Here is a 12,276-nt window from a genome sequence, read left to right on the forward strand (position 1 = left end):
AAAAAGGGATTTACCCTGATTCTGGTTAAAAGCTCAGCAGAAACTGATAGCAACATTCATTTCCATTCTGTTACCTAATACTTTTGTTAGAATTTACTCCACCCACTTAAGATGCTCGAGAAAATTGTGTGATGCGTGCAGGAAGGAGGGAAGAGAGCAACAAAGTATTCTGCTATCTTTATTGTTTGTAGATTTGCTTGTTTTATTTAATTTATCTTGTTGTTGTGCTAATTTGGTCAAATCCAAGGCATTTAAATAGCAGCATGAATCTTTATATCAGCCTAGTGGCTCTACTTCTCTTGCACGAAACTTTCATCTGTAAAGACTTGTTTTGCATCTTGCTGTATTAAGATTAAAGAATCTGGGAGATCTCCAAACTGCCTGTACAGAACAGATGTGAAGGGTGGGCTGAAATGTGTATCTACAGATTCATCAATCTACTGAAACTTTGTTTCAGTCCCTTTTCTGCCTTTTGTGGCTGTGGAAGTAAGAGGCAGGACTCAAAATGCCCTGTGGACTTCTCATTAGGCTGAACATATCCTACATACAAGCTACATATTCCTGAAATGATCTCAATTAAAAAAATTTATCACCCATCTGTCAGAAAAATCTGAAGCAGACATTGCTGAAATTGTGTAACAGTAGTTCAGTGTCCCTGATGAATTGGAAATCATAAGTGACAGTCCTCATTCCTGTAGACTAATGCTCTGGAGCCAAACAGTGAAAAGAGCTCAAGTATTTGACATTATTCACACTGGATCTGACAGTATAAATGATCAGAGGAAAAAAAGAGTGGCCCACTGGAACCATTAAGGAAAACTTAAAATATTCACAGAATTGCTGCACTGTTTTGTGTGGGTTAACATCAGAAGGGGGAAAAAAGACTCCGTATGGACTGTTGAATTAAATAATGTCTGTTTTGTGTCTTTGAACTTCTCTTGCCTTTTCTCCTGACTTCCATAAAATAAAGGAATGCTGAATGAGTTGGTTCAGAAGCATTCCTATCACACATGGTTAACTGTTAGGTGACAGGTCTAGCAGAACTCACCTGCACAGGAGCTGAGATGGTAGGCAGTGGTTTTACTTAGTCTTTCAGAAAAACTTTCTTTGTGCTCTCTTCTCCAGCTGCTATCACTTTCACTGACTTACCTGCAGGTGTTTTCTTCTCTAAGAAGTGATTCAATATACTTCTTTCTAAAGAAGGCAACTTCTTGGACTCAGAACATACTATCTTTTGGTGTCTTCCCTATAAAATGTTAAGATGAAAGGTAGGAAAAAAAAGGGAAAAAGGAGAACTGCCAGTTCTGTAATTCAATCAGGATTTATATTTAAACTGGGTGCTTTCTGTCTTACACCTTGCCTCCACTAACAGAAGTTCACTGAATCATTTATTCCCTCAGTAGCACTTCAGCTACTCCTTGTTTCCAGTGGTTTTGCAGAAATGTTTCTCAGCTGCTGAAGCAGAAGGTGCAATCCCCAGTGCTGTCTCCCTTCCTCTTTCTCTTTCTGTCTGCCAAATCCCCATTTAGATAGATTCTCCAACCCAGGAACACAGGTGATGAAGATTTGGTGTAGTCAGCAGCACAGTGAAGGTACACAGTGATAGAAAATGGTGAGAGGGAAGCCTTTCCAATCCCCTGTATGCCATTTAATCAGATATGAGGCTCCTGGCTTGCAGGTGGCTGAGAAGTGAAGGCCCCGTGTGCTCAGCCTCGTTGGTGGTGCCAAGGCAGATGCTGGTGAGGGATGTCTCAAGGAACAGCTCACCAGGGACAGAAGAAGAAGGTGGTGACACATCTAGGACACATGGCTGTGACAAAGGCTTGGGAGGATGGCATGGCAGGGAAGCACAGCAGATACCTCCTCAGAGGAGGTGAGAGTTGTTCACTGGGAATGTGCCTGGCTCTGTGGGGACAGTGTCAGTGTTCCATCCACTCCTTGGAGGAGAGGAGCTGGAGGGGCAGTAAGATGCAAACGGGAATTTGAAAAGACAAGAAAACACACAGTTTGTGCAGAGAGCCATCCTACTAGTACTCTAGCTGGGAAAAAATGAGGAAAAAGAGGAATTAAAAAGTCTGGGCTGTGCTCAGGTGCTGAGTGCAGCATGGGGAACCTTCCAGGTCTGCCCACCAAGGCTGTAGCCACTGATGGCTTGGGTGTGTACCTGTCTGGGAAGGAAATAGGGCCCTTCAGCAGCAGCTCAGTATGCTGGGTTGGCATTGAGAGCCTCATGTGAGGCTCCAGTGGCTTTGGATCAAAGCCTTCAGTGAATGTGAGCTTGGGTTAGAGGTAAATACATAGCCAAAGAGAGAACTGATTCTGTAACTCACTGTCAGCCTTCTGATCTGTCTGGTTGTTTACAGCTGATCCTTCTGTTTTTTCAGCTGTATCAGTGGCGTAAGTTTCAAGGACAGGGAGCTTAAGAGAACCAAAACAACCTGGGGAAGGAAAAAAGACCTTACATTTTCTTTGTTATTGATTTAATGCTATTTTACAGCTTGACAGTGCAGGGTAATATAGTGGAGCTATAATGTGTCAGGTTAAATACACAGTGCACAAGTATTTTCTTCACTCTGAACATCACAATGTTTAAGATTGTGTTAGTATTTCTTTTGTACAGCTTAGTCTACTATTTCTACTCATGCTGTGGCAGTCACTCTCCACACTGCTGCTGTGATACCTGCCATGAAATTGATGTAGTGCTGGTGTAGCCACACTGGATGAGGTGGGCTTGGTGAAGAAAAGCAGATACTTTTGTAAATCTGCTTGTATTATAACTGGAATATACAGATACATCTCTAAGCACGTAAGGATTTCTTTTGACCCAGAGCAGAATGCCTTGCTGTGGTTTTAGGTGTCTTCCAAAGCTTGGTATCTCAAAGCTTAGGTTTTCCCCCCAGTTTCAGGTGCACAAAAAGTCTCCCTCACAAATGTAATTTTTGTAGCAGGTGCCTGATGTTTGTGGTCTGAAGTTTGAGCTGTTTCTCTGGGGTTGCTTGCACTCCCTGGAAGGAGCACAGGGCTCCTGTGGAGGGTGAGGGAGGCTCCCTGCCCAGGGATGGGGTGCAGACCTGGCTGGGATCCTTGCCGTCATGCTGCTTGCAGAGGTGAGGGTTTGCCCAGTAGGAGAGGTGTGTACAAAGCATGAAGGAGTCTGCCTTCACATTTGTCAGCCCTGAATGAAATTTCCCTCTCTCTTGAATTTAAAGCCTTTTATGAGAGAAAGAGCTCTCTAATTCTCCTGAACGACTTGGCTGAGGTGGATGCAGTCATGCTTATCTTTGCTGCTTGCTTCAGTGATGTCTTGTCTCTATTTAACATCAACCCATTCCTGGAGATTTTCTCTCATTGGGCATTCTGTTCCTCTTGCACCAGTGTCACCATTAATTTTCTCTGCCCATCTTTTACCTAAAAGTCTCAGCTTTCGAGCAGCCTTCTTGCCCACAGAAGCATCCTTGTCAATACTCTTTAGAGTCCCTGAAAATAAATACTCTGCCTGCTGCTGGTTACCTAAGGCATTTCTCTGCATTTCCTCTCTCTGTTTCTGACTGCTTTCCTGGGCTTTCTCTTTATTGTCTCACAGTCTTAAAGAAAGGGAAAAGAAAAAAAGGTTGTTCTCTTTCACTCACTATATCTTTTTTTTAACCTTTTTTCTTTGCTTCTTGGTAAGTTAGAATGGCATTTCCCTCATGGTCTTCATCTTATTTCAAACTTACTTCATATTTGGTGAAGACCTGTTACATCCAGTTTGAAATACTGTCTTTAGGACTAATAACTTTATACTAGATTTTGGTTTCTGTTGCTTTCTCTTCTTGATGAGTGACTGTCCTAGCTTGCTTTTTGATCATGTCTCATCCCTTTTTCTCTCTATACTTTGATGGATGGCTGCTGAAGTGATTAATGAGATGTTCATTTTCTCAGTTCTTGCTGAGGTGCTACTTAAGAATATTTTTTAAGACAAACTGCATTTTGTTCATTCTCTAGATAAAGTGACACCAGGTTTGTAATTCTGTTGCTTGCCATCATCTGGATTTTTTTCTTGTCATAGTTTACCAAGGCCTATCATAAGAATGATGTGCTTTCTTCTGGATTTCTTTTCTTCTACTTAGTTTATCAAGGCCCCTTGTGGGTGCAAACCTAAAGCTGTGTGAGTGGTGCTCTTGTTATTTGCAACACAGGAATGATCATCAAACCAAACTTGCTGTGGTTTTACCAGAAAATTCTGCCCTGGCACATTTGCCACCTTCAAGGTGCTGCTTCTTCCCAGTCTAATTGTGATTTCTTTTTTCTTTCCCTGCCCCTGCTGGAAGGCAATAAGCTGCTCTGAATGCCTGCCCTTCACTCTGCTCTCTAAGTGATGACTCCTGTGCTCTGAGGCAGTGGCTGTGGGTGGGAATTGATGCAGCCTCTGCCTTGTCACCATTGCCATCACAGCAAACCAAGGACCAGGCCTTTTAAGCCTTATTGTCCATTTAATTCTCAGGCATTGTACTGTACTGTGGGAAGATTATCAGCACAAATCAGCACCGAGTGCTCTTGCACTTTGTGGAGGAAACTGGCCATTGCAGGAACACCAGTGCAAAGGGGCTTATTCTGTTTGCTGCTACAGGTTTTTCATTAATCTTTGAGCTGTTTCCATGTAGAGCCTTTACCATGAGTGCCACTGATGCAGCTGCACCTCTTTTGGAGTGCAAATGCTCATTTTCCTGGCACAAAGTCCATGCATCTGTGGAGTTTATAAGGAGATTCCACCATGCACTGAAAGTGGGTATTGCTTTGCATAAACTTTGCCATATTTAACACACAATTTGAACACGAAAAGATCATCACAGGAAACTTAATCTATCCTTATGTATGGAATTAATTGATATAAATCTGCATGTGAGCTTTCCTTATAAAAACTGTGTGGGTTTTATGAGGTATGGAATGCTGTGAGATTTTCCATTAAGTGTTACTTGCTATAACAAATTACCATTATTATCCAGTGCATTTCTGTTTCATAACATGTTGTGTTTCATTGTTAGTCTTCTGAAAATAATAAAACAGATTAAACTAAACAAGAGCTGCCCAGGGATAATAACAAAGTCTATAAAAAGAGAAACTCTCCAATTATGGTATACAATATTATTAAATCATAAGAGACCTTAAAAAAAGTTGAATGAATCTTCATGTGTACAAGTGAATGAAAAGCAAAGCACTATATTAGAGCTAGGGTGGGGGTGCTGGTGATTACATACCATAATTTGGTATATATGGAATTTGTCTGTGAGCTTGTGCTCTTGCTCTAGACCTCTCTGAGTTTGTGAGGATGAAGCCACAGAGTCCCACTCCATTTCCAGGCCCTCTCTGTGGGGAATTGCTTACCCAGAATTGATGTGTCCCTGACAGTTTCTCTGTAGGACATCTGATGGTACTGATGGAGGTTATAAGGATAATTTGCTTTCTTCTGGAGAGCTGTTGTACAGTCTCTATCCAGTGAACCTTCAAGAGAAGGCTGCTGCCTGTGGAGGTCTCTCTTTCTGGGAGTGGAGCTGTGCAATTCCTTTTCTGAGAGTGGATGGTGGAGGAATGGTGGAAAAACTGCTGCAAAGCAAACTATGCTATTCCACTGTTCCTGGAAAACATCCATCAGCCTTAAGAAAACCAAGGGATTTCTTATTTTGGTGTGCCTCCTGCATGAGTGTGTATTTTGGGCAGTGCTCTGCCCTGGGTGTGACATGCTGAGCCACACTTGCTGCAACACTTGGGCACAAAACCCACAAAAACAGTGCTGATCTTGGCTTGAATAAGTGTTTCAGTGCAGCCTGTGTGCCCTGCTGGGACATGTGATCATGCTGAGATTTCTGTACTCAGTTTTTTGTTTTGGTGGTGGCAGGGATGGTGCTGGTCAGCTCTATTAGAAGATAGCTGTCAATGTCACCTAGTACTGAGACACTGCACTTTGGTCTATGTGCTCTTCTCCTCCTTTCCCTGGGTCTTCTGAGGGCCTTTGCATTTGAACTTTGCAGGAGGTTTGGCAGAATCTTTGCTTCCAGGGACTCTTCCAGCAGAGATGTTAAAGCAGTAAAACTCTCCTCCAAGTGTTTAGTGGGTGACTCCTCTGAGGAGTGACCTCCATGTCTGAGATGGTTGGATCTCCTCTTTTGGGGTCTCTATTCCTAGCAGTGTTACCACTTGCTGTGTTCAGCCCCAGATCTTTAGGATGCTGTTTGCAAACACATCTCTGTTTTGGGGAGCAGCCTGTTCATACAGCCCAGAGCACCTCCTCTCCTCACTGTGTGCTCTACCAAGGCCACAAGATGTGGAAGTAACACTTAATGGAAAGTCTCACAGCATCCCATACCTCATAAAACCCCTCAGTTTTTATAAGGAAGGCTCACATGCAGATTTATATCAATTAATTCCATACATAAGGATGGATTAAGTTTCCTGTGATGATCTTTTCGTGTTCAAATTGTGTTAAATATGGCAAAGTTTATGCAAAGCAATACCCGCTTTCAGTGCAGGGTGGAATCTCTTTATAAGACGTGTCTTACAAGTTGTGCTGTAGCTCAGGCAGAGGTCATGATCTTCATACAGAAATGGCTGCATGATATGATTTTCCCCATTTTTGGGGCAGTATAAGTATGGAAATACATGGTCAGCACCACCTCCCTCCAGTGTAGTACAGTTTTTCTTGCTAGAACTTCTGTTTATGAACATTATGTTGAAGAAAGACCACTTCTTCCTTAATTTTGAGATTCATATCTCTGTTTTACTTCCTTTGTTTGCTGAACAGTCTGCTGTGTATAATTGCTGCATGCTGCTGCCAGTAAACAAGACTGGCTCTCTCTGTTAGGGCATTAAAGATTAAGAGGAGAGAAGTAATTTTTTATTTACCCATCCCCTTCTTGGCTCCCTTGCCCAGAAGTTGCTCCCCAGTTCCCCTGCAGTGGAGCGAATTTGGCATTCCATAGCAGGCTGCCTTTTCTCCCCATGGCTGTGTGAGCTGGGCAGCTCTGCAGAGTTCTTGTGACTTGGATTAGAGCTGTTTGAAGACCCAGATTTTTGACATACAATAAATTTAACCACTGCTAACATTTCAACATCGTTCTGCTGGGATTGTTTCAGGACTAAAGAATGTTTCCTTCATTGCCATGTGGCCTAATTTCTTATGACAAAGAGCTTTAGCAGCAAAAAGCACTGGTGTGAATATAGCACCTGCACACGCTCATGTTTAGTGTTCATGGACCACCAAAGATGGTATTTAAAACACACTTGCAGGCTGATTTTGCTGTTTAGTGAAAGAGTTACCTGAACAGCATGGTATTATGTTTGTATTTTGTTCTGTTGTTTTTTATTTATTTAAAGAACACACAGGGGAGCAGCCAGGCTGCGAGGCTGATGCTTTTACTGAGCTGTTGTCAATAATTTACATCAGGTAATTCTCAGCTTACAAGCCTCATTGACTTGGTGTTCACCCTAAGAAGGGGTGTGAAGGACTCACCCCACCTTTTGGATAGGGGACCTGATGGGGATGGAAGATCCCTTACCTGTCAAGTTCTGCCTCTCCTGCCAGCAGACCTGTTTTGCAGGATGGAAAGTGATCAGATATGATCCATGGAGAATGATGATAGAATTTTCAAGAGTATTGCCAGGTGTCATGAGTTTAGTGATTGGTTCTCACAACTAAGTGAGAATTTCTCCCCTTTTGGTGCATGATTTTATATTACCTGATATCCTGAGCACTTGTCCTCACCTGCCTGCATCTGCTTTCTCCAGAGATCAGAGTCCCAGATCACACTTTGGCATTGGAGGGGGACCAGTGGACTCTGCTTCAGCTGATGTACATCCAGAAATGATTCATTTGAGTAAGGAATGTCTCCTGCAGAGGGTCCCTGTCCTTGTGCACATCTGCAGGTGTCTTGGGGTGAACTGTGTCTCCTTTGGTGGCAGGGTGGCCCTGTGCTGCCCCTTGTTCCCCTCAGCCCTGTGCTGGAAACAAGATTCTGCCCTGGGGGGGTTCCTGCTGCTGCTGCAGTGTATTTGCAGCTGAACCCCTGGCTGGGTGTGTGTTACTGCCATTTGTTGTGGCTTGTCATTCAGGGCTGGTAGAAATAAGGGAAAGTGATGGATGTTGCTGCCCTGAAGTAGCTTGCAGGAGAAATGGGATAAAAAAAGAAAAACCTCCAAACTCTTTGTGTATTCTTGAATCACACAGACTGATGTCTTGTCAAAATGTAACTACATCAACCCATACTTCAAAGGGAAAGGTCAAGTCATGCCAAAATTTCACTTTTTCACAAACTCTCTGGGTTTCATCTGTTGCCTCCTCAAACACTCCAGTAGGAGCACAGCAGGAATGCACGAGTAAGACTCTTGGTCTGGTAAAAGTGGATTGGCCTGGAAAATTGAACCCAGGACAGCTAGCACATCCTGGATTATGAATAAGAAATGTAGAGAGTTATTTATATATATAAAAAAAAAGGTTGTCTGGCTCTCACAGACCTCTTCACACCTCCTCTGTCTCACAGAAACACCTAAGGTGGTTTTTTATAGTAGCAACAGCTCAGTTGCCTTGCTGTCACATCATGTTTGTCATGGGAGACCTGCAGTCTTTTAGTAACAACAGCAAGGATTATTGACCCTATAGCATATTTACAACTGCATGTAAAATATTTAGATTGAGTCTTCTTTTCACTGGTTATCTTTTTTGTTTAGAAAAAAAAAAAAATCCCTCAACATTAGTTAGACATTTTTCCAGATTCCTTGTTCATATATGGAGTCTTCCCTAGATAGGCACCATGCGTATGTGTGTATATTTGTGTAGATACATATATATGTGTGTATGTATATATATATATATATATATATATATATATGTATTTGTCCAAATGTACAGATGTTGTTAATATTTAATAGAATTATCTTCAACTGTGTGTAAGGCAAGGCTTGTCAGCAGCTGTTAAGCAAGCTGGCTGTAAAAAAAAGTAACCAGAAGAATGTATTAATACATGCTGTCAAGCAAATGTCATAACAGCTTGTTACATTTTTTTTTATGATCTACACAAATAATGAACCCTAATTGTCTCACTGAGTCTAGGGTGATGTTAGCTAACTTATCTTTGCCATCAATGTCCTTATAAAAATGATGAGAACTATTAGACAAGCTTCTTTATGCCAGTAAAGCATTTAAATAAAAGGCTTAACCTTCAGTGTGTGACACGGTTTTGAAAGTTAAATGGGAGTAAATGCCCCTTTATGCTAAGCAGATGCTCCAGCACCTTACCAAGTCCTTGTCTTGGCTGCTCCTGGGCAGAAGAATCTCTTCTAGAGCAGAAAATAACTAGCCATGTAGTAAAGCTGCCACGTGGCCAGCAGAACCACAGCAGGTGCCAGCAGGGAAACGGGACAAGTGCCACGATGCTGGCCAGGGTGATTTGCTGCTAGGGCAGCACAGGCGTGGTCTCACTGCAGTAAACTCTGCTGGGAGGGCACAGCACTCCCCATCTCTGTCAAAAAGGCTGCCAAACACAACCACATAAAAGAAAAATAGGAGAAATGGTTTCTCTTTAATCAAATAAACCAAAGTTTAGAGCGGTTTGCAGTAATTAGTTTAATAGCACTAACATTAGATGGCAGCAAATGGGGCAAAAGGCATAATTTAGAGTGTTTGAATGGTATTGGAAGATCTCCCAAATCTAGCAATGGCTTTGTTTTGTTTCCTTACAGGTTAAACATACTGCTGGCTGGCATGAACCCCTTGTATTTCCACGCAGTGAATGTAATTTTACACTGCCTGGTGACTCTTGTGCTGATGTACACGTGTGACAAAGCTGTGTTCAAGGATTGTCGCCTTGCCTTTGTCACGGCGCTCTTCTTCGCTGTGCACCCCATTCACACCGAGGCTGTAAGTATGTGCCACCAAACACAAAAATAAATTAATTCTTCCAAATTCTAATTGATTTTTTGCAAGGAAACCTCTGAGTCATGCAGAATGTTGTACTTGTGATTTTTTTTTTTTGCTGTGGGGGAGCAAAGGTGGGAATGTACTCTATTTAATACTCTATTAAAATAATTTGTAGGAGTCATTAAGGAAAAAGCACATTCATACTTGCAGTCTTTGTGCTCTGGAACTGAATTCTAAATGGTGGTCCTAATCAGCCCTGCTGGGAATAAATGGACAGTCAGGAGTTTCCTGAAACCAAAGAGCTCAGTGAGGCTGTGCTCTCCTGCTGGGATATTGTTGCATGCCTTCAGTCATCTCCTATAGCCATCCGTTTTAGGGCGGAAAAGTGAAGGCAGCATTACTGTGTATTCTGGAGGAGCTCTCTCTGACAGAGGTGGTGTGACCCATGGATTAATTAATATTTATTTCAATGAAAAACTAGGAGAATCCTTTTCAGAAAAAGAGTTGTTCACAAACACCAGCATAAGTTGACAGAACAACAGCTCATATTGGGAATTTTTCTGTTTGTTATAAGGAAACATTTAAAGATGTAATCATTCCAAAACTGCAGTCTGTTAGCACCAGGAGACACTTGTATAGCTAAAAGGAGTCTTGCTGTCTTGGAGAATGAAAGGTAATGTCCAGCTTTCTACACTGCAAAAAAGAAATGCTCTCATTAGCTGAGATACCACTGACATCACACTGCTCTCATTCCAAGCCTTTGTAAATGGGGGAGGGAAACAGCTCCTGTGGCTGAGAACTTTTGAGGAGAGATTACCTTAATAACAAAAAGCCACAAGCTTTGGAGTTACTCCCTGTGCTGTGTTGTGTGAACTAATCAGCTAGGCTCCTTTTGATAATACAGCTTTATATTTTAAGGGAGGTTTTAGATGAGGCCCTCTTGGAATTTATTTTTGTCTGGGTCAGAACTTTAAAAGGTTAAAATAAATGCCAGAGCTCTGAATATAACTTAATTATGTAATCTCAAAAGGGGCGAGATTTCAAAGGGCCTTTTATTTGCTGTATGGTGATTCTTGGATCCTTATGAAGTAGAATATTGAAATAACTGTAAAAAACAGTGTTTATCTATTCTTCTGCAGTATTCCCTTTTTATAAAAAGATTTTGTTCATTAATCTGTAGGAAGAAACTCTTGCAAACTCAGATTGTTCAGGAGGAATAAATTCTATAAATTCTATCCTATCCCTTTTTGGTGATAAGAGTTCATTTCAATGTTGCTTATATAGTAAGTAATTTTCTTTAACAAATTTCAGTACTGGGAGTTGGATGCATTTCTCATCTAAGCCTATTATACAAAATTAAAACAAATCCTTAAAATTGGCATTTTCTATATACCTTAATTAATATTTTATTAAGTAAGGAATGAGTTTACTGTTGGCTTACTCATTTGTTTTGCCAAGCTAGAAATGCAGCAGACAAAACTGAGCATACCCTACACTGTGGTGGTGTTCACAGGGGTTCCAGGAAGAGGGAAGAGACAAGGATCTGACTCCATGTTTTCAGAAGGCTGATTTATTATTTTATGATATATATATTATATTAAAACTATACTAAAAGAATAGAAGGAAGGATTTCATCAGAAGGCTAGCTAAGAATAGAAAAGGGATTATAATAAAATCTTGTGACTGACTGAGACAGTCTGAGACAGCTGGACTGTGATTGGCCATTAATTAGAAACAACTCAATGAGACCAATCACAGATGCACCTGTTGCATTCCACAGCAGCAGATAATCATTGGTTACATTTTGTTCCTGAGGCTTCTCAGCTTCTCAGGAGAAAAAATCCTAAGGAAAGGATTTTTCATAAAATGTGTCTGTGCCACTACACTGTCCAAATAACATTTTGGTATGCTGAGGGAGGATAACACTGAAAGATCAAAAAAATAGTAGCTTTGAGCATGGATTATTGAGGCAGTCACTGAGTGTTTTACTTTTTTAGATGTGTTTTTACACCTGTGTGTCTCCTTTCCTTTCAGGTAACAGGTATAGTAGGCAGAGCAGACGTCCTGGCCTGTCTACTCTTTCTGTTGGCTTTTCTCTCCTATAATAGGTACGTGGTAACATCATGAGATTGTTTATATTGTTTATTTTGAGGAGGGGACCAGAGGCAGTGTCAGTGTTTCATGGCTGTTGGCAGAGGTGCTTCCCACAGCTCTGCTGTATGGAGGTGTCCTGGCCTCTGCCTGCAGCCATGGTGATGCTTATGAGAGCAAAAAACCACTGAACCAGGAGTCAACATTGACAATCCCTCTTCACTGCTGACCATACAGCAGAGGAGGGCTTGTAAAAATGGTAAAGAAATGTTTTCAATGGAAGGCAAATTGTCTGT

General features: G+C 41.6%; 1 protein-coding gene across 1 annotated transcript in view; it reads left to right on the plus strand.

Moving 5' to 3' along the window:
* The window catches only part of TMTC1 (transmembrane O-mannosyltransferase targeting cadherins 1), a 143,761-nt gene that overhangs the window by 2,512 nt on the left and 128,973 nt on the right, over window positions 1–12,276 (plus strand). Inside the window, exons 2-3 of the mRNA XM_059471576.1 lie at window positions 9,712–9,889; window positions 11,924–11,997. Of these exons, the coding sequence (XP_059327559.1) occupies window positions 9,712–9,889; window positions 11,924–11,997 (252 nt within the window). The remainder of the gene's footprint in view (window positions 1–9,711; window positions 9,890–11,923; window positions 11,998–12,276) is intronic.

Source organism: Ammospiza nelsoni, chromosome 5, assembly GCF_027579445.1.
Source record: "Ammospiza nelsoni isolate bAmmNel1 chromosome 5, bAmmNel1.pri, whole genome shotgun sequence".
NCBI lineage: Eukaryota > Metazoa > Chordata > Aves > Passeriformes > Passerellidae > Ammospiza > Ammospiza nelsoni.